Source organism: Hyperolius riggenbachi, chromosome 10 (genome assembly GCF_040937935.1).
Source record: "Hyperolius riggenbachi isolate aHypRig1 chromosome 10, aHypRig1.pri, whole genome shotgun sequence".
NCBI classification, from domain to species: domain Eukaryota; kingdom Metazoa; phylum Chordata; class Amphibia; order Anura; family Hyperoliidae; genus Hyperolius; species Hyperolius riggenbachi.
In genome coordinates, this window is record NC_090655.1 from 24,026,047 (window position 1) to 24,049,425 (window position 23,379).

Here is a 23,379-nt window from a genome sequence, read left to right on the forward strand (position 1 = left end):
TATCCCATACAGCCATAGCAATCCCTGCCATGCACTGATGAGGGCCAACAGTCCAAAACAGTCAGGGTTGGGTTGCTGTGGCTCTGTAAAATGTATAAGCTATAGGCTTGCTAACACTAGCGGTTCTGAATTGTAAGCCTGGCTTCAGGGTCATAAAGAAATAACTTGCATATTCAGCAGTGGTGCATTGTGGGTAACCACAGTTAACACTTAAAGGGGCACTACAGCGAAAAACTGTAAAGTGTAAAGTATGTGCAAACATATACAAATAAGAAGTAAGTTTCTTCCAGAGTAAAATGAGCCATAAATTACTTTTCTCCTATAATGCTGTCACTTACAGTAGGCAGTAGAAATCTGACAGAAGTGACAGGTTTTGGACTAGTCCATCTCTTCATGGAGGATTCTCAGCAAGGCTTTTATTCTTTATAAAGATATTCCCTAAAAAGGATTTAAACAATGATGCTGGCCAGCTTCCCTGCTCCCTACACAGTTTTTGGGCAATTGGACAGAGCAACTGCCATTCACTAAGTGCTTTTGAAAATAAATATATCCCTGAGAATCCCCTATAAAGAGATGGACTAGTCCAAAACCTGTCACTTCTGTCAGATTTCTACAACCTACTGTAAGTGACAGCAACATAGGAGAAAAGTCATTTATGGCTCATTTTACTCTGGAAAAAATGTACTTCTTCTTTGTATATGTTTGCACATATTTTAATTTTTACAGTTTTTTGCTGTGGTGCCCCTTTAAATCTGAATTATCGGAATTTACCTCCTGTTGTAAGAAGGCAAACCACACTAAGCATTGCTTTATAGTACAGTGTTCTCCCCAGAACTTTTTTTCCTGCCGGGTGGCATGAAATAGTAACCGGGTGGGGCGATAATAGAATGTAGGGCTGGTGCTTCTGTGCGCAAATCTGCTTACAGCATAGGAGGAGGTGAGCGGATGACAGCCGGGTGCTAATCAAAAATAGCCGGGTGGGGCACCCGGCTAAAAGAGCCTGGGGAGAACACTGTAGTAGGAGGGCTCTTCGGTCTCCTTTAGTACCCCATATTTTCCTAGTGGTTTTGGGTCACCCCGAGCTGCTTGCTTACTGTGGTGTATGTACAGCTTTATTGCACTCGAAAAGCTTGGAGTGTGAAACAATGCAGCAGCAAATGCAGTCCTTGTCTTCCCTGCGTCGCACGGTGTTTGCAAGCAAGGGCTGCTCTTACTGGGTTAACACCAAGTTGTATTTACTAATTATCTGTCCAGAGCGGCCGTCGTGCCATCTTTATTTATGCTGACAGCTCTCTGTACTGTACATTAAACAACATTGCTTGCAAGACTCTGCAAAGGGTCAATTGAAGAACTGTCAGGGGGCAATTAGGAGCTTAGTTTGCTTGTCATGTTCAGCAGGAACAGACTGATAGCTTTGTTCAGATCCGTGTTGTCAGGGGTATTGCTGCACGTTTTAATAGCACATTACATAGAACTGTGTAACTGGTAAAGGCTTTGTGCAGCAGTATGATATGGCACAGGCTGAGAATGGTGAACACCAATACTAATTGAAATTATTCTATGGCTTTTTTTTTTCCTATTCCTCTGATGTTTTTCATATCTAAAGCAAATAGTTGCTGTATAGTGTAATCGTTAAGGGATCTGCCTCTGACAAAAGAGGCTTAGGCTCAAATCTTGTCTCTTCCTGTCCAGTAAGCCAGCACCCATTCAGTAGGAGACCTTAGGCAAGACTCACAAACACTGCTTCTGCCTATAGAGCGCATCCTAGGGGCTGCAGCTAAAGCGCTTTGAGTCTGCCTCGAGGAATGCACAATATAAATGTTGTTTGTGTTGTCTAAGAACACCCAATTGCGTAAAGAAGGTATAGAGCTATCCAAATGCGTGCATGAAAAGAGGGCAGCATGGAAAAAGAGCTCGGCTGGATAACGAAATGGCGTTACTGGGTAACGAAATCTGATAACAATAAACATCATTGTCCAACTTGGTTAACAATAAATACCATTGTAAAAACAGACGGGAAATGACGAAAAGATATAAACGTTAAAAATCATTACGTAATTCAACAATACAGCTTAACCCAACCCTACTCTTACACAGAACTCTCCCCCTTGGTGCCTAACCACCCCCTGGTGGTGCCTAACCCTAAACACCCCTCCCCCCCCCCCCACACCCGGGTGTTGCCTAAAACTAACAGCCACCTGGGTGGTGCCTAACCCTAACCACTCCCCCTCGTGATGCCTAACCACTCCCTCTGCAGGAACACCATTTTCCACATAGAAACGATAACATCTTTGATAACGTAAAATCTGTACATAGAAACGAAATATGACAAAAACTATAACGTTGCAAGCTTCTAAAATAACTACTTCAAAAACTGTAATGTTCTGATGTTAACGATATTTTTTTTTGCTTTTTTTTACCATATTAACGATAATTGCATTAGAGTCTATGGATGCACCCTTTTTGACCACCCTCAGCTGGCGCCCTTTTTTCCTACCCAAATTGAGGTGTGAAAACAGAAGATCATAGCAGTGCACAAAATAAGAACTCCAACTATTATATGTTGGGTGGGAATAGAGTGGAGCACTGTTAAAGAGAAACTCCGACCAAGAATTGAACTTCATCCCAATCAGTAGCTGATACCCCCTTTTTACATGAGAAATCTATTCCTTTTCACAAACAGACCATCAGGGGGCGCTGTATGACTGATATTGTGGTGAAACCCCTCCCACAAGAAGCTCTGAGTACCGTGGTACTCCTGGCAGTTTCCTGTCTGTGAACCTTGTTGCATTGTGGGAAATAGCTGTTTCCAACTGCCAAAAAAGCATGCAGCAGCTACATCACCTGCCAACAGTAAAAATGTCACCATGTGATAAATGTCAGAATGTGAATCAGGGATTTAAAAGATTTTACAATGGGCAAACACTGACTAAATCATTTATACATAATTATTGTAAAAATGAAGCACTTTTTTGATTACATGATTTTCACTGGAGTTCCTCTTTAAACACTGTCTGGCTTTTATTGTACATTGGGTCTGATTTAGTAAAGGTGGCCATACAGCTACCAGTTTTGCCGACCCATTAACCACTCGATTTAATGACTTAGATGAAAATTGGTGTCACAACGTGTCCGCCCAATCAATGTCTCAATCTATTTGGGGCCAAAATCAGTTTGAAGCATTGATCGGACATGCTGGAAAATCTCAGCAGCACGTGCTCCATCGGGTGCCTTGCACCTCTCCGAAAGCTGGCCGTGTGGCTACAACCACGCACCTCCTTGATCACGCTGCCGTAGCTGGAAATCTTCTGCACAGTGGTAAGTTTGACATACTGCACTAGTAGAGAGTAATGCTCCCAGTGCGCTTGAGGGGACAGGCAGCCGGTGGTGCACATGCTCAGTAGAGCGCAACACAGCTTAGTCTGACAGATATTGGAGGGGCATATCAGCTGAATGTATCAGACTGTGAGGAAGGCGAGGGACATGAGGGCTACAGGAGGGTGGAAGAAGCCCCAGGTAAGTTTAGCTGAACTACTTTACATCACTTATGCTTTCCTTTAACTTTTCAACACTCCAGTTAATACTATGCAGGCAGCAACTGCAAACACATAGTAGCAGATAGTTAAATATGCGGGCAGCACGATGGTGTAGTGATGAGCGCTGTCGCCTTGCAGCACTGGGTCCCCGGTTCAAATCCCAGCCAGGGAACTATCTGCAAGGAGTTTGTATGTTCTCCCCGTCTCTGTGTGGGTTTCCTCCAGGCACTCCAGTTTCCTCCCACATAAAAACCTACAGATAAATTAATTGGCTTCCCCCTAAATTGGCCCTAGACTGTGATGGAAACACTACACGATACATACATACATAGACATAGGACTATGCAGAAAATGTTGGCACTATATAGTTTTACCCCCCCTAATTACTAAAAGCCAAATGCTCCCCTAGTCTGTTTGGCCCCCAGTTCAGTTGGCCAATGAGCCACCCAGTATAGGTAGCCAGGTGCGCCCCAGTATTAGGCAGACCCCTCCTCAGGTTATTTAGCCAGGTGTTCCCCCACCCCTAATGAAGATTTGCAAGTGGAGCATAAAAGAACTTGAAAATTCCAAAGTCGGCCACAGGATTGGAAAGAGTTTACTTATGTTTAGTAAAGTTCCACTTTTTAACCACTTAAAGTGAACCAGAGACGAAGCACCCTCATGAATTTTACCATATACATCAGTGGGAGCATTAGAGAAAACACCTACCCTGCTCTCGGTTTCATTCTTCACTGCTCAGCCTGCTTGTTATCAGCCCTGATAAAATCCCCGACTGAGCATTCAGTCTGGCTTTGCTCAGGAATACTCATAGCTGATCCATTAGAGCCAGAAGGGGGCAGGCTTGGGCTGGAAAAACAGACTCAGCTATGATTCCTAAGCAAAGCCAGACTGAATGCTCAGTCAGGGATTTTATCAAGGCTGATAACAAGCAGGCTGAGCAGTGAAGGATGAAACCAAGAGCAGGGTTGGTGTTTTCTCTAATGTTCCCACTGATATATATGGTAAATACATGAGGGTGCTTCCTCTCTGGTTCACTTTAATGACAACTGGACATATACTATGCATACGTCTAGTGTAGTTGTTTTGGGTACACCGCTAGATTGTTACTAAGGCCCTGTTCACAGTGGCCCGTTGCGTTGCAGAAAAATGCTGCATGTCAACTCACTGCCCATACGATTCTATGGGCCTGTTCACAGTAACAGATCACATTTTTCTAACTCGCTGCATGCAGGCTTTGTATTAAAGTCTGTGGTCAGTCTCCATTGCAGTTCACAGTCATTATAATGTGTGAGTTATACAACTGACCACTGTGAATCTAGCCTTCATGTGGTATAATTTTTACCACTTAGGCAGGGAACACACGTGTTTCCGTTTTCTGCGCGCGTATTTCTGCGTTCGTTTTATGCACACCAAGTGTGATTCTATTCAGAATAACATGCACGGTTTTTCACAGTAGCTAATGTAATTGATGCATAAAACTGACAGTGTGCAGAATCATGATGCAGAATGTCAGGTTTTTTTTTCTGCGCGGGGAAAGCACATTAAGTGTGAACTAGTCCATTGATTAACATGAGTTTTTCTGTGCAGAAAACGCGCACGAAAAGTGTGTTCCCTACCTTAATGACAACTGGACATATCTATACATCTAGTGTAGTTGTGGAGAGTACACCACCAGTTTGTTACTAAATGAGGTGTCATTTTAACTGTGACACATTGCAGAATACATTTTGGTGTGTTTTAAAGCTTGGACCCACGTCACATAAAAAATAGGTAGGGACAAACTCATTCGAACATAAAAAGTGCTTTTCAAAATTATGATAAAACTTAGCAAAACTGCAAAAAGAGGCCCATGTCTTGTGTATTCTTTTTAGTCACAAGCTGAATCAAAATCAATAACATTTTTGCATATTGTGGACCAAAATAAAAGACTTGTAATATGAAAACAGAGGGACAGAATATAAAAGAAAAAATGTATATTATTACCTTAGGGACTTGGCTTTTTAAATATATATGCCATGAGGGTATATTACTATTATTTTTGCAAATAAAGTCTTGTAATTGATAGTGTACAATGAGAGAGCAAAAAACTGAAAAAAGACACCTTTATTTCCAAATACAATATTGTCACCATACATTGTGCTAGGAACATAATCTAAATGTTGTAATAACTAGGATGGATAAGCATACCCCCCCCCCCTCCTCCCCCCAGTGACCAGGCTAATTTTTACAATGTAGTGACCTGCAGCTTTCATAGCTTGCTGCAGAGCCATACTACTTAGCACACAAGTGATTTCCCCCTCACCCCTCTGCCCACCAACAGAGATTTCTGTTGGTGGGCTCTGATCGCTGGTGTGATGTTTGTTTATTTTTTTATTTGTTTGGGTTTTTTTTATAAATTTGTCTATTTTTTTTATTTCCATTACTTCCCTCCCACCGCCAGCCAATCAGGGCGAGCCACTCTCATAGGCATTCGCCTATGAGAGGGGATCGCGATTGGAGCCTCTCTAGGGGACAGCCAAGTGACATGAATGTCCCCACTACAGCGCTGCAGTAGATTGCAGTACTGTACAATGTAAATAGACGGCGGTTTCACCATCTAACAGTCTAATAGCGACGATCGCCGCTGATAGACCGATGACGGAGCAGTAATTGGTAAACAAAATTTTCACACACTAAAAGCCTAATTTGTCCTGAAAAAAAAAAAACTATATAAATCATTTAGGTATAATAAGTAGTAATAGTTATTGGCAAACGAATGGGAATAGCGCTAATGTGAAAATTGCTCACATCCTGAAGTGCTAAGAGTGTAGCTGGGTCATAAAAACAAGGATTATGGTAGGTATCACATTCTGAGGGGCAATTACTAGCATGAATAATCCCATGTAAAGTGGTGCATAAACTGCCAGTGGTATATAAATGCATAATAATAATAATATTTAGTGAAAAAATTGCTTTAGGTTAGTGATGCCTGATTCCCTCGGGGTAAAATGTGTAAAGGCAATGCAGAACGGCCAGATCTTTATTTAACACTTCACAGAGAATCCATTGTCCTGGTGTTTTTTTCCCCCTTTTCGGAGATCCTCATCTCCATTTGCCTTGCACAGCTGTGAATTCCCCGGTGCATGCTGGCGATGGGTTTGATAAATGCTGCTAATATCACCTCCTGATCTAACAATGCTCTGAGTTTGCTCCGCAGGTCTTGATGAGTAATTGCTGTTGTTCTACTCCAATGACTGAATTAAGTTGGCCTGTTATAAAGGGTTCATACTACAGTGATTCCAGCAGAGACAGCTCATGGCCGTGTCCCAGTGGACAGTGACCTTTTGCAGGGTATCTTTCTACTTCCAGATAAAACGCTCTAAATTGTTTTCTATTGACTGAGGCATCTTACTTCAGCTGTTAAATCTGTAGGGCTGTACCAAAGTCAGAATTCCACCAGCGTACCGGTATTTAAAGGGAACCTGAACTGAGTAAAATTATTTAAAATAAACACATGACGTAGCTGCAAATGAATATTAAATGCTTACCTCACAGTCAGTTCCTCTCAGAAGCTCACCATTTTCTTCTTACAGTGATCCCTTCCAGTTCTGACAATATTTTGTCAGAACTGAAATATACCAGTTGCTGTCAGTTATAGATCAGCAGCTGTCAGTTACAACTGAATAAAGTAATGTTCATATTTCCCTATGCCTCAGTGGGCGATATTAGTGTGCTGACCAGGAAGCTGTTGTGGGGTAATGGCCATTTTCAAAATGGAGGACAGAGGATTCCATTGATCCCAGTGGACAAACAGGACGCAGGAGAGGAGAAAGAGATTGATGAGTAGACTACACAGGAGGTAAGTAGGACTTTTAATTTTCAGTTCAGGTTCTCTTTAACCCTCCTGGTGGTTTGTCAAAATCCGTCAGGGGGCAGCAAATACGTTTTTTTTTTTTTTTTAATTTTCTTCATGTAGCGAGACGAGGTCTCGCTACATGATAGCCACTGCTCAGCGGCATCCACCCAGCCCGTCCGATCTCCGCCGGCGATCGGAGATCAAGAGATCCCGTTCAAAGAACGGGATCTCCTGGAGGGCTTCCCCCGTCGCCATGGCGACGGGGCGGGATGACGTCAGCGACGTCATCGACGTCGTGACGTCAAAGGGGACTCCGATCCACCCCACAGCGCTGCCTGGCACTGATTGGCCAGGCAGCGCACGGGGGGGGGGGGCGGCGGCTGCGGTGACGCGTATAGCGGTGGATCGGCGGGTAGCGGCGGCGATCGGGCACTGCATGCAGCTAGCTGCGTGCAGCAAAAAAAAAATTATGCAAATCGGCCCAGCGGGGCCTGAGCGGTGCCTCCCGGCGGCATAGCCCGTGCTCTGCATGGGCTTACCGCCAGGGAGGTTAAGGTAGCAATCTGTTCAGTGAAACAAATAAGAAAGTGGCAGAAAACTATATAGGTAAGTGGAATTGAACTAAGAACTTACACTGCCACCATCGAGTCTATCCTGTGCTCCTCCATCATCGTCTGGTATGGCAGCGCCACTGCAAGCGGCAAGTACAGACTACATAGAGTAATAAATGCCGCAGAAAGAATTATCTGCACACCCCTGCCACCACTGGACCTCCAACAAGCTTCCAGGCTGAGAACAAGGGCAAATAGGATCCTCCACCCCGGTGGCCGCTTTTTCAACCGCCTGAGCTCCGACCACCGCTACAGAGCTATTTCCATCAAAATCTCCAGACATAGGAACTCCTTTTTCCCCCAAGCAGTGCACCTTCTGAACTCGAGCCATTCACACAGCAAAGCTAAATAGCAGGGCTGTCACCCAGACCTAAATAGCCTGTATGTACTTAACCTGGGGTGATTCTTCATTTCATGTGTATTTGCACCTAGTACTAATTAAAGGGACACTGTAGTGGGGTCGGGGGAAAATGAGTTGAAGTTACCCAGGGCTTCTAATGGTTCCACGCAGACATCCTGTGACCACGCAGCCACTCACCGATGCTCCGGCCCCGCCTCCGGTTCACTTCTGGAATTTCAGACTTTAAAGTCTGAAAACCACTGTGTCCTCGATCCCACTGATGTCACCAGTAGCGTACTGCGCAGGCCTAGTATGGTCTGTGTCTGCGCCGTACGCTCCTGGTGACATCAGGGGAAGCGAGGACATGGCAACGCAGGCACAGTGGTTTTCAGACTTTAAAGTCTGAAATTCCAGAAGTGAACCAGAGGCGGGGCCGGAGCATCGGTAAGTTGCTGCGCGGGCACAGGATGTCTGTGGGGGACCATTAGAAGCCCTGGGTAACTTCAACTCATTTTCCCCCGACCCACTACAGTATCCCTTTAACTAAACAGCAGGACTAGCTGCTACATACCTGTTCCACGTCTGTTCATTTTGCACATGTACTGTCTTGCACTACTATGTTTTCAATGCCAGCTGCATCTGTTCTTCAATGCATTTTTGTATTGCTACTTGCTAGTTATGTTTTGATGTTGTTCTTTCACTACACTCTATGCCAATGTGTTCCACAAATAATTCCGGGTGTGGCAACTGCCGCACTTGGCAAAATAAATTTGATTCTGATTCTCTCTGCTCTAAACGATTCGCAGCAGCATATTAACCTTTAAAGCTAATGGAAATTTAAGAAAAAAAATTGAACCAGATACTTACGGATAGACAAGGCTCTGTGTAGAGCAGGGTTTCTCAAAATGTTATTGGTATGTTTCATACCTTTTAAAGCCCTGTACTTGTCAAGGTATATAGTATATTTATACTGTATACCTTGACAAATATACTGTATATTTAATCATAATACATAATTGGTTGTAAACTATGTACAAGCATTTACTATTGATTTTAATTAGCTGGAACACTCATTTGGAATATAACCCTGCATTTCATCTTTGCTCTAAAACATTATTTACAGCATATTATATGCAATCAGCATTATTTTTTTTTACTAGACCAGCATTTCGAAGGGTTACACACAGAGTTTAAAAGTTCAATGCAGTGAAATGTGGACGCATCCGAGGTTGTAGATAATGTTATCTTGTGTTTACTTAACCATCTTAGCGGTATGGACGAGCTCAGCTCGTCCATCACCGCCGATGGCTGCCGCTCAGGCCCTGCTGGGCCGATTTTGCTCAAATAAAGAGCAGCACACGCAGCCGGCACTTTGCCAGCCGCGTGTGCTGCCCGATCGCCGCCGCTCTGCGGCGATCCGCCGCGAGCAGCGGCGAAAGAGGGTCCCCCCCAGCCGCCTGAGCCCTGCGCAGCCGGAACAAATAGTTCCGGCCAGCGCTAAGGGCTGGATCGGAGGCGGCTGACGTCAGGACGTCGGCTGACGTCCATGACATCACTCCGCTCGTCGCCATGGCGACAGGAGAAGCCAAACACGGAAGGCCGCTCATTGCGGCCTTCCGTGTTACTTCTGGCTGCCGGAGGCGATCGGAAGAACGCCTCCGGAGCGCCATCTAGTGGGCTTTCATGCAGCCAACTTTCAGTTGGCTGCATGAAATAGTTTTTTTTTTATTTAAAAAAAACCCTCCCGCAGCCGCCCTGGCGATCTTAATAGAACGCCAGGGTGGTTAACTATCAAATGAGGAATGTGACACATTCTCTGACTGTGGAGAAGCAGCTACACACAGACAGAGATTCAAAGCATGGCTGCCTTCAATTCATAATGAATAAAACCAGTTATTAATAAAATGCAAAGTCAGCTCACAAGGCAAAAAACTGTACTTTTGGGAACATATAATTTCTAAATGAATAATAATACTTCTGCACAAATGCAAATATGATAACCATATGGCATATAAAAAGTAGGAAAACATGTTTTTATTGAATATTATGTCAGGGTTTTAAACCACTTTAAATAAGCTTAATCACTTTCTAAGACTCTACATTTTTTGTTATTGGTTAAGTTCCCCCTGGGGTACGCGTACCACACGAAATTAGGCTATAGAGCCTTCCCGCTCATGTCACGGTCCCCTCATTGCAGCACTGGCTCCACCGTTTGAAGCGGAGGCTTCTGAAGTCTTTAGGATCCCTGGTGCTCCTGAAGATGGGCGGCTCTGTACTGCGCCTGCGTGACCATGCGAGAGAGCGTGCTCGCACAGTACGGAGCCACCGATCTTTACTCGGGCTTCTGAAGACTTCCAAAGCCCCCTTCAGCTGCAGAAAGCAGTATTTGGCCAATTGGTTGAATACTGTTAATGGGGGAGTCAGCGCTGGAACGAGGGATCTGTGAGAGGAGCAGGAAGGCTCATTAGGACCCAGAGCCTCCCCTCTCCTTATGCAAGTATCTGCTTCATTTTTCTTATAGCCATTCCCATTCACTTTAAAGAAAAACCTTTCTTTGTTACAGCCATGGCTGTGGAGTCGGAGCAAATTTGGGTACCTGGAGTCCGAGTCGGTGGTTTCAATAATCGTCGGAGTCAAATTAATTTGAACATTTGTATAGCGCTTTTCTCCTGTTGGACTCAAAGCGCTCAAGAGCTGCAGCCACTAAGGGGGCGCTCAGGAGGCCACCCTGCAGTGTTAGGGAGTCTTGTCTTGAACTCCTTACTGAATATGTACTGACCGTAGCCAGGATCGAACCCTGGTCTCCCATGTCACAGGCAGAGCCCTTAACCAGTACTCTATTCAGCCACTACTCTATTCAAAATGATTTTTGAACCAAATCCACGGCCTTTGTAGATATTAGACTAAGGAGTCTGAGTCAAGGAGTCGGAGCAATTTTGGTTACCTGGAGTTGGAGTCAGTCGGTGGTTTCATAAACCGAGGAGTCGGATGATTTTTGTACCGACTCCACAGCCCTGGTTACAGCTGATACAAATCCTGCAATGCATCTGCAGTGGGTCTGCTTTCATGGAAGTAGACATAGGGTTGACCTCCTATGTTTACAAATTAGCAGTTCTGCTATGGCAGAGGAGATTCCTGAGCTGACACAACTGAGAGATCAAATTACATTGGATCTTCATCACAGATGATGGGTAATGGGTCTGTTTTTTTTATTCTGCTCTGTGCAAGAGTTCAGGTCCACTTTCATGAAAGTCTAAAGTGTTCCCCTATAAGTATGGATATCGATTATTATTGTCAAATGTGGAGTGTAAAAAAGGACACCTGAAGTTTGAGTAATATGGAGTCTGACCTATTTATTTCACTGAACCGATCAGCATGTCACTGGCTGTCCCTGCAGTGGGAGGTCTCCTGTTTCTCTCCACCCACTTTTCCTCCATAGTAGATGTAGATGTTTGGAGTATTGCACACCTAGCGACCATTGATAGGACTATAGCTTTACTTTGAGGTTTAAGGCATTTTACACAATTCTTAGGTTACATTTCTGACATTAGAAATGGGGTAGTGCAAGTGATACCCAGTTACGTAATATGGACTAAGGACAGTAAAGATGTGGAGCAAACGTGACCTCCTTCCTAGAGATAACAGCAGCGTGGTGGTCCGCATGCAGGTGGCTCTGGTACCTCCTTTCCCTTAGATAATTACTCTGTACAAGCAGTTGCTAATTGCACAGCTCACAAATGATTTATTTGCTAAAAAAGGGGCTAGAAAGGACGCAATGTAATTTACCTTCAGAACCGCCACCACTCATACAGCTGTGAGATGGTACGTGATTAATGTATATTAAATAAACCCTGCGTAGCAAGAGGAGGATCCATACTGCTGACACAAATGTTGGCTCAGGAAGTGACGTATGCCGTGTTCCGCAGTTCCGGTACTGATCTCCTTCATTGGAGGCACTCCACCTGGAACACCAGCTTCCTGAACTTACAGCATGTGATAGAATAGGTCCTCTATGTAATTCCACCGCTGGTTTAGAGTTGTTGGGAAAGGTTAGCTTTTAAGTGATGAAGCCAATGGTGTCACTGGACCTATGGGTCCCATGCCCCGTACTATTGTCAAGATGCCCCAAATGGTCAGAAATAGTCCTGCTTCCTGTAGTGAAGCAGCAAAGTATGTGCTGCACTGTTACCCTATAGTCTGGGTGTGGTGAGGGGATCACTGCTGACCTCCTGTAATACGCGTGGGGCACCGGCTGGAAGCAGAGCTGCGGAGAGGGACAGATAAGGCCCCCAGGTAAGTAGATCTTGTTTTTTTTTTGTTTTGTTTTTTTTACCTCAGACTTCTCCTTTAAGCAATGCATAATGTATGCCCAAATAAGAATTTACAGTTTTCCACCTTTGCCGGTAGCCCGGGCTTGGTGCTCAAATGGCCTCAATCTACTAAGATCATGCTGGAGATAAGGCAAGAGAAAATGTACCACCACACAGTAAGAGAGTTATCTTATATCTTCATTCCTTAAATTACATCCTCTGTAGTTAATTTACTGCCTCTGTAGTTATTTTCACTCGCAGTTAATAAATAGTCTGTCTTTAACTCTGGAGTTATTTTAAGGATTGAAGAGTTAACTTAAAGACAGAAGAGTTAACTTTAGGTTTGCCTGAGGTAAAATGTTTCCTGAATACTACATGCCTTATTACCATGGTAACAACTCTAGAAACGTGACAGGAGATAAGCTTAGTGAGTTGAGGCCAATGTCTCTAAACTGTACAGTGTTCCAATGCTGTTATTTCAAGAAATTGTTAGATACTACTATGTGGAATACAGCCAACTTATTTATACACATTGGATAAGTAGTAAAATATTTATTATTATTACTGTTTTTTTTATATTAACACAAATCCTTATTTTTGGTTTGTTTTAGCTTTTAGAATTCGACAAAGAATTATCGGTCTTCAAAGACAGATTGTATGAACTGGACATCACGTTTTCCCCCAGGTATGTTATCGGTTCTTTGTTAAAAGCCAAGCTAAGCCATTCGGTGGACAGAAAAGGATTTTAATTTGTTACACGACATAAAAAAAACCTTCAAAATAAAGTAAGATCTGAACTCTGATTAAGTGACAGAAAATGTCCCTTAGGTTAAACATCACTGTGGGGGGGGGGGGGGGGGATAATTACCATAAAAATTGGTGTTCTGAATAATTTTCTGCATTGTACTTTGACACTACAGGGCCTCTTCAACTGAAGCACACCTCTGAAAATACATAGTAGAGTGTTCTCAGGTGTCAAATAATGGATTGCTGCACAATGCCAGGCACAAAGCTATTTCCATAGTAGAAATATGGATGTGTGAAGGGTCTGGTTATCCTTTCCTGTCATTCAAACAGACCAGAGATGTGTGGCTCATGGACCTGGCTGGACAATATAACACTAAAAAGCAATCAAAATAACACATGGTAGTATTTTTCCTAGGCTGGATTCACTCTGGATGGATGAAAAACTGATCTGTTAAGGCAAAGACGCTTCACTTTGTGCTAATTATTGCCCCATATCGCTCCTGACCTGATCTTGACCTAAAGATCTTCACTAAGAGCCAGTCCACACTAGGTCCGGAAACGTATCCGTGGCTGCGCTTTTCAAACCTGATGAAAAACGGAGTCCCGGATACTAATGTTGAAAATAGCAGCCAGCCTCACCCAAGTAAAAAACGGATCCGTCTGCGTTTGCGGGGATCCGTTTTCAAAACCTGAACGGAAGGTCCGGATCTGCTGCATTTTCACGCAACGGATCAGGACCACGGATACACGCAGGGGTAGTGAAAGTAATGAGAAAACGCATCTCCAGCTCCACAGGCAAAAAACGGATGTTAAAACGGATAGCCTGAGCTTTATGATTGGCCCAAAAAAATCCTCCCACTCCTTCCTAATGATGGAGACGTTTTCTGTCAGGGAAAAACCTGAACGGAAACTGATGCAAAACTGATGCACTTTCATCAGTTTGCAGTACGGTGGGTACTTCCCCTGATCCGGACTGCAGTGTCCGTCCTGCAACCGGGTCTAGTGTGGACCCAGCCTTAGATCCTCGCAAATAGAATGTCACTGCTCATGGAGGGGCTTGTTCACTTTGACCAAGTGAGATTCATCCCAACTCGGGAAGCTAGAGACAATACAATCAGGACATTGGGGGGAGTCCACTGGGCGCGATCAAAGGCATCACCGATGATGCTTCTTTCTACAGATGCAGAGGAGGCCTTTGATCGCGTCCATTGGGGATTTATTGAATCAACACTACAGCACATTGGCTTCCCTAGAAGCATGCGTTCCTGGATAATGGCCCTATACACTAAACCTACAGCACAAGTAAAGATCAATGGGGAACTCTTGCAGCCTTTCGAGATAGCCAATGGGACACGTCAGGGATGTCCACTGTCCCCCTTTATCTTTGTTCTCACACTGGAACCCCTCCTTTGTACAATTAGAGCTAACCCTGATATTCAGGGTCTCAAGCTGCCTACAGTAGAACATGAAATAGCTGCTTACGCAGATGATCTGCTTTTCTATATCACCGCACCACATGTCTCAATCCCAATCTGCTCAGAGTTCAAACTGTATGGCCAACTTTCACACTTAAAAATAAATTATAGCAAATGTGAGGTACTAAAGTGTGAACCTAGACTCGACTTTGGAGAGTTCCCTGGAAAGTGCATTTCAGTTTAAATGGTCCCCTAAGGCCTTAAAGGGAACCTTAACTGTATTAAAAAAAAAAAAGTGTTTTACTTACCGAGGGCATCTACCAGCCCCCTGCAGCCATCCTGTGCCCTCGCAGTCACTCATGGCTCCTCTGGTCCCCCGCTGAGTTTCGTTTTTGCCGACTGGGAGTCGGCCGGCCGGCCGCCATGCGTACATTTTTCGCATCCCTGATGGTGCAGGAAGCTATTGCAGACATCAACAAGTACATTTTTACGCGTTACGGATGTAATACGTAAAAATGTTACGCATTACACCCGTAACTCGTAAAAATAGGTGCCTGATGCTTGTGCTGGGGCTCTGGGATCGATATACCGGCATTTCTTCCATGCAGGGACCTAAATGAACGGTGCAGGTGAGTATTTTGCAAAGAATGACAGTCACCTTCCCCTTCATCTGGCCGATCCAGAAAAATTGTGCAGGACCTAAGCCTGCGTTCTGCTTGTCCAAACAGACTGATGTAAATGGATTCTATTGCTTTGCAGAGCATCCTATGGATCTGTTCAGCTCCAATAAACGGAGCATTTTTATGTGCAGTGTGAAATGCGCCTTATTCCAATGGCCCTAAATGAGTGAGATACCTGTAAATGGCTCCTTGTTCAGGATCTGCTCCTGAACCTGCATACTTCAAGTGGAGCAGCGCTGTGCCTTGTTCAGTATCCGCTCCTGAATCTGCATACTTCAAGTGGAGCAGCGCTGTGCCTTGTTCAGTATCCGCTCCTGAATCTGCATACTGCAAGTGGAGCAGCGCTGTGCCTTGTTCAGTATCCGCTCCTGAACCTGCATACTGCAAGTGGAGCAGCGCTGTGCCTTGTTCAGTATCCGCTCCTGAACCTGCATACTGCAAGTGGAGCAGCGCTGTGCCTTGTTCAGTATCCGCTCCTGAACCTGCATACTGCAAGTGGAGCAGCGCTGTTCCTTGTTCAGTATCCGCTCCTGAACCTGCATACTGCAAGTGGAGCAGCGCTGTGCCTTGTTCAGTATCCGCTCCTGAATCTGCATACTGCAAGTGGAGCAGCGCTGTGCCTTGTTCAGTATCCGCTCCTGAACCTGCATACTGCAAGTGGAGCAGCGCTGGGCCTTGTTCAGTATCCGCTCCTGAACCTGCATACTGCAAGTGGAGCAGCGCTGTGCCTTGTACAGTATCTGCTCCTGAACCTGCATACTGCAAGTGGAGCAGCGCTGTGCCTTGTTCAATATCTGCTCCTGAACCTGCATACTGCAAGTGGAGCAGCGCTGTGCCTTGTTCAGTATCCGCTCCTGAACCTGCATACTGCAAGTGGAGCAGCGCTGTGCCTTGTTCAGTATTCGCTCCTGAACCTGCATACTGCAAGTGGAGCAGCGCTGTGCCTTGTTCAGTATCCGCTCCTGAACCTGCATAGTGCAAGTGGAGCAGCGCTGTGCCTTGTTCAGTATCCGCTCCTGAACCTGCATACTGCAAGTGGAGCAGCGCTGTGCCTTGTTCAGTATCCGCTCCTGAAACTGCATACTGCAAGTGGAGCAGCGCTGTGCCTTGTTCAGTATCTGCTCCTGAACCTGCATACTGCAAGTGGAGCAGCGCTGTTCCTTGTTCAGTATCCGCTCCTGAACCTGCATACTGCAAGTGGAGCAGCGCTGTGCCTTGTTCAGTATCCGCTCCTGAACCTGCATACTGCAAGTGGAGCAGCGCTGTGCCTTGTTCAGTATCCGCTCCTGAACCTGCATACTGCAAGTGGAGCAGCGCTGTGCCTTGTTCAGTATCCGCTCCTGAACCTGCATACTGCAAGTGGAGCAGCGCTGTGCCTTGTTCAGTATCCACTCCTGAACCTGCATACTGCAAGTGGAGCAGCGCTGTGCCTTGTTCAGTATCCACTCCTGAACCTGCATACTGCAAATGGAGCAGCGCTTTGCCTTGTTCAGTATCTGCTCCTGAACCTGCATACTGCAAGTGGAGCAGCGCTGTGCCTTGTTCAGTATCTGCTCCTGAACCTGCATACTGCAAGTGGAGCAGCGCTGTGCCTTGTTCAGTATCCGCTCCTGAACCTGCATACTGCAAGTGGAGCAGCTCTGTGCCTTGTTCAGTATCTGCTCCTGAACCTGCATACTGCAAGTGGAGCAGCGCTGTGCCTTGTTCAGTATCCTCTCCTGAACCTGCATACTGCAAGTGGAGCAGCTCTGTGCCTTGTTCAGTATCTGCTCCTGAACCTGCATACTGCAAGTGGAGCAGTGCTGTGCCTTGTTAAGTATCTGCTCCTGAACCTGCATACTGCAAGTGGAGCAGCGCTGTGCCTTGTTCAGTATCTGCTCCGCTTGCAGTATCCAGGTTTAGGAACAGCGCTGTGCCTTGTTTAATCTCTTGTTGTGCAGAAGAGTGAAGGAGCTGTATCCACACATGGCAGTACATTCGCAGCGCAGAGTGAGAACGCTCACCATCACTTTGCTGCTTGGCGTCCCAGGAAACAGAATGCAGCGGAGCATTGAGTGCTGTTACGGTAATATGCCGTCCTCTCTGCCGCCAGCTGAGCTTCTGATTACACCTGTCCCCCGGGAGGTCAGAGCTGTGCTCCGACAAGGTGGCTGCCGCTCTCGATTGTTCTTGCTGATTGATTATGATAACCATCGGCCAGAAGTGTGTAAATCTCCGGGCCTTTCATTCGTTAGGTACCCCCCTGACCGGCGGTGTTAAGGGGGTTCTTGATTTAAGGGGTAAACGTGAAATTCCATCCGTAGGAAGGTTTAGTGTTTGAGATCCGTGATCATGGAGCAGATCCCCAATGAATTGTGGGTAATTGCTGTTTTTATTGTTCCATTAACCTGCACTTGGCACTTGCCCCAGAGATATAAAAACCAGACGTAGAAATGTCACTAAGTACTGAATCGCTGAGATCTATTCTTCTCTTCACTTCCTCTGTAGTTCTGTATCGCTGCTAATTGTAATAGTTCATGGACTGATGTATGTTTGTTGTATAAGTAGTTCATGGTGCCCATAGACAGTGCAATTTTTTCATTTTTGTTTCGATCAGAGAAATTTGATCAATTATTCCATTTGGTTGAATAGTTTTTAAAATTCTTTTCATGAACGTTCGATTTTGCCGAAAATCCAAGATAAATGATTGAATATGAAGAAAAAGTTGGTTTAACCTCCCCGGCGTTCTATTGAGATCGCCAGGGTGGCTGCGGGAGGGTTTTTTTTTAATTAAAAAAAACTATTTCATGCAGCCAACTGAAAGTTGGCTGCATGAAAGCCCACTAGAGGGCGCTCCGGAGGCGTTCTTCCGATCGCCTCCGGCGCCCAGAATAAACAAGGAAGGCCGCAATGAGCGGCCTTCCTTGTTTTGCTTAGATCGTCGCCGTAGCGACGAGCGGAGTGACGTCATGGACGTCAGCCGACGTCCTGACGTCAGCCGCCTTCCGATCCAGCCCTTAGCGCTGGCCGGAACTTTTTGTTCCGGCTGCGCAGGGCTCAGGCGGCTAGGGGGGCCCTCTTTCGCCGCTGCTCGAGGCGAATCGCCGCAGAGCGGCGGCGATCAGGCAGCACACGCGGCTGGCAAAGTGCCGGCTGCGTGTGCTGCACTTTATTTGAAGAAAATCGGCCCAGCAGGGCCTGAGCGGCAGCCTCCGGCGGTGATGGACGAGCTGAGCTCGTCCATACCGCTCAGGAGGTTAATAGAATTTTTATACAACCTACCATACACTATACAATTTCTCAAGCAATCACATGGATTTTTTCAACATGTCCAATCAGATTTTTATCGAAATAACTGAATGATCGTTCCTTTTTTTTCCTCGATCAAATTTTTTTTCGATTTTCACCCTATTCAATCGTTGTAGTCAAATTGGAAAATCAGCCTATTTAATTGTACCATGTGTGGGCACCATAAGAGTGATGAACACTGGGTTGCACTGGACATGTTCTTATTACCTTCATTTGTGAAGATAAGAAGATTTGTGAAGATTTGTTACATAATGGGGATAAACTGTAAGCTTCACTCGCTAGAGACAGTCAATGAGAAACTAATAATTCTAGCTTGCGTGCCAGTGTAATGGAAACCGTATACAACTTAGCACTAAGATAATAGACTGTGTAAAACTGTTTCCAATAGTAGAATGTTTGTAACACTGCCCCCCACCCACACCTAGGCCTTACACCCCCCTCTCAACATTAGATTGCAGAATCTATTTTGTTTTAACAGGTACATATTATTGATTTTTCATTATAAACAAAACCTACAACAAATACATCCTGGTACATGGTAGAAGGACAAACACTGGTTTGCACCACAGCCAGGGGCCCCAGTTTCTCTCACTAGCTGGAGCCCCCAAACCACCATGCGATACCTAGAGGGAGATGCGGGCGAGCCCTGGATCTCTCACAACCAGGGACTTCACCCCTATTGCCTCTAAACTGAATGCTAACTGCAACACACACAATTGCTCACTACCAGTTTAAGCAATTTCCTACCTCTATCTGGTCAGCAGGCGCCAATCAGCCAATCAGGTGTACGGTCATACACCCTTTGCCTGCCATACCAAATCTAGCAGGAATTGCATGAATTAGCATTCAGGTGGGAGGTTCGGTTGCATGTAATCATTTTACAGGGACGCCCCGTGTAGGCACATCTCCCACACAGTCCCCTCCCTAACCACTCCCCTGTCAACCACATCCTGGAAGCTGCAAAAAAAAGAAATTTAAAATCACAAACACTGGTTCGCACGACAGCCGGGGGCCCCAGTCTCTCTCACTGGCTGGGGCCCCCAAACCACCATGCTATACCCAGAGGGAAGTGTGGGCAAGCCCTGGACCTCTCACAACCAGGGAACTCACCCCCACCGCCTCTGAACTGAATGCTAACTGCAACACACACAATTGCTCACTACCAGTTCAAGCAATTTCCTACCTTTATCTGGTCAGCAGGCACCAGTCAGCCAATCAGGTGTATGGTTGTACACCCTTTGCCATGGTAAAAGGAGGCAAGATTAGTTGGGTAAAAGAAAGGAGGAGAGATAAGTAAAGGAGAAGAGGGGGAAAGCTGGAGGAGGAAAGGTCCCTGTCCATCCAACTGTTATTGGTCAGGATACCTAAGAGGTAAAGAAAGAATGAAAAGGGGATAATACAATGTTCCACTGCAGAATCTTTTTTTTTTTTTTTTTTTTTTTTTGCTTCAGCGATCTAAATTATGTGACCATCGGCAGATTTCCTCTACAATTGGCCAATATGTTCCAATTGAGCATTGTGGAAAACACTCTATTCTCCTCTGAGTTGATAACATTATTTAATCAAAAAGTCGATTGAGCATAAAAATAAAGTAATGTATGGGCACCTTAACACTACATGCCAACCAAGACAAAATGCCTACTAAATTCCCTTGATTGTAAGCTTGCAAGGGCAAGGATCTCCTAAGGTGGGTACACACATCAGATAAAAGTCTTTGGAAAATGAAAGATCTTGGACCAATTTTACCCCCTTCCATGTAGTATGAGAGCCATACTCTACACAGTCTTTTCTATGGAGCTGAACTCCACATCAGATGAAATATTTGCAAGATGCTGCACACAAAGATGTCCGTACACATGCAACAGATCAGTATCTGCAAAAGATCTGTTCCTGAAAAATATCAGTTCCTGCAAAATGCATTCATAGTCTGAGATCTGCAGATCACATACACACCTTGTTTAACAGACATTCATCTGCATAGCTGACAATTATCTGCAGATCTGAAGATCCATCCTGGTGGATCTGATCTGCAGATGAATGTCTGTTAAACAAGGTGTGTATGATGATCTGCAGATCTCATAGACTATGAATGCAATTTGCAGGAACAGATCTATTGCAGGAACAGATCTATTGCAGGAACAGATCTATTGCAGGAACAGATCTATTGCAGGAACAGATCTATTGCAGGAACAGATCTATTGCAGGAACAGATCTATTGCAGGAACAGATCTATTGCAGGAACAGATCTATTGCAGGAACAGATCTATTGCAGGAACAGATCTTTTGCAGGAACAGATCTTTTGCAGGAACAGATCTTTTGCAGGAACTGATCTTTTGCAGGAACTGATCTTTTGCAGGAACGGATCTTTTGCAGATACTGATCTGTTGAATGTGTACAGCATCTTTGTGTGCAGCATCTTGCAAATATTTCATCTGATGGGGAGTGCAGCTCAATAGAATAGACTGTGTAGGTACGGCTCTCATACTACATGGAAGGGGGTAAAATTGGTCCAAGATCTTTAATTTTCCAAAGACTTTTATCTGATGTGTGTACCCACCTCTAGTGTTTCTTATTCTGCTATTATATGAATGGTGGTGTAGTGACTAGCACTCTCCCCTGCACTGCTGGGCTGGTTGGAATCCCAGCCAGGTTCCGATCTGCACAGCATTTGCACTTGCTACCTTTAATTGAGAACCACTCTATATGGGTCTCTGTATTAAGGTGGCCCGTCGGGACTGCATTTGCCGAGAATTTAGTGTGTGTACAGCAGCCCCCGAATTGCCTCAGGGAGTGCAGGCTGAGGATATTGTTGTTGTTCACTGCACCTGCTGTGTCAAGCCCTGCGCCCTCATCCCACTTTTATCAGTAGAATGCATCACTAGCCTGTAAGCCAGCAATCAGTCTGTACGGAACCCTGCACCAAACTGTTATCTGAGTATTGAGTCCCAATCCCTGTATAAGTTGGACAATGGGTGGATCCATTAGTACAAAACTATGTACTTACCCAGCACCCATTTTCACATCAACCCTCCCCTCTTAGTGCCTAAAACGCTAAACTCCCTCCTAACTCTTCACACTAACCCTGGCTCTGAAACCACCGCTAGTTGTAGCTGATTATCTCATTGGCTACCACCGCTCTATAATAATGAATAATTAATAATATCGTAGACAATTGGCTACACTATCTGCATTGCGCGACCATCTCACTGATTAGCCCCGATTACTGATCATTTACACCGGCGTCTATTAGACCCGCACCCACATGACCTAATCCAGGTCTACGGTACCTCTGATAATGACTTCCTACATTTTTTTCTCAATGACTTTTTCTTCATGTTGGACAAAACTACCTTTGGTTTAAATGTTCCTTAAGCTGGCCACTAACGGTCCAATTTCTAGCGAAAAATCGTTCGAGCAATAAGAAATTCTGATCGGACGAAAAATCGTTCACTACACCATCAACTAACCAATCATTGCTTCCTATCTATCACGACCACCAAGAAAATCCAAATTTTCGTTCGACGAAAATTCATTCGGACGACATTTTTTTCACTCGTTCATAATCGATTGTGTCCAACAATGGAGATTATTTACAACCAATCCGATCAGAATTTCTGATCGCTCGAACGAATTTTCGCTAGAAATTGGACCATTAGTGGCCAGCTTTAGAGCTCTTGAGCTGGAGAATTGCTGTGTAGATGTACAGATTGTCTCTCCTTGTAAAGCGTGCTTTTTAGAGTCTCTCTGATTGCCATGGATGATTTTCACATCCAAATGTCAGCTTTGTTTGACAAGTTGGAGAGGTCAAGGTCTGTATTGACTCTGGCTTCTTTGTGGTTCCTAAACGGCTGCTCACTAAACTCACTGTGATGGTGTGCTTTTCTGATTAAAGCAAATAAAAGCAGAAATATCGTTTCACGAGGTATGCGCCGGCCACTGAGCCACAGTTGCCTAAAGCTGTGTGCATGTAGGTCTGTAGTCATCCAATGTATACAGTGTGACATCTCTGGAGAATCAGAGACCTGCAAAAACACCTTTATCCAATCCAGGGGGTGTGTCCAATCAGTGGGCGTGTCCAGTGGAGGAACTTCAGGGAAGGACCAGAAGGGAAAAGAACAGACAGAGGAAAACAAACATAAGTGCCAATATAGTGTAGTATTTATAATACTTGGATAAATAAATTGAAAGTGTGTTACTCACAAAGGTGGGTTTGGCAATGTGCATGTGAATATGGAGAATTCAGTCTCCATGTGGATAGACTCGGGATCCTTCTTTACATTGTCAGGCGCTCTCCAGAAAACAAAAACTTAAAAACAAAAAAAAAACCGCAGGATATCAGATACCGGGTGGGGGGGGTGAACCCCCCTAATGTGAACCCCCCTAATGTGAACCTGAGATGAAAAACTGATGAGATAAACAATTAAATATGTCCTCCTACTCCTAAAAGTAACTTTTTTAGATGTCTTATGGTTTTATGTTCTGTATAAACATTTACAAAGTAGATTTAATGTTTTATTGTTTCTTCTAAATTGTAGTGTCTAAAGCATTCCAGAGGGGAAATACGTAAACTATTGACATTTTTTTTTAATCTATCCCTTGCAGTCAGAAGCCACGTT

At 44.8% G+C, this 23,379-nt stretch overlaps 1 protein-coding gene across 2 annotated transcripts in view; it reads left to right on the forward strand.

Annotated features, from left to right (window-relative positions):
* Positions 1 to 23,379, forward strand: part of INPP5A (inositol polyphosphate-5-phosphatase A) — a 614,694-nt gene that overhangs the window by 543,065 nt on the left and 48,250 nt on the right. For both annotated transcript variants that reach the window (XM_068255129.1, XM_068255128.1), the window contains exon 12: positions 13,244 to 13,317. In XM_068255129.1, the coding sequence (XP_068111230.1) occupies positions 13,244 to 13,317 (74 nt within the window). The remainder of the gene's footprint in view (positions 1 to 13,243; positions 13,318 to 23,379) is intronic.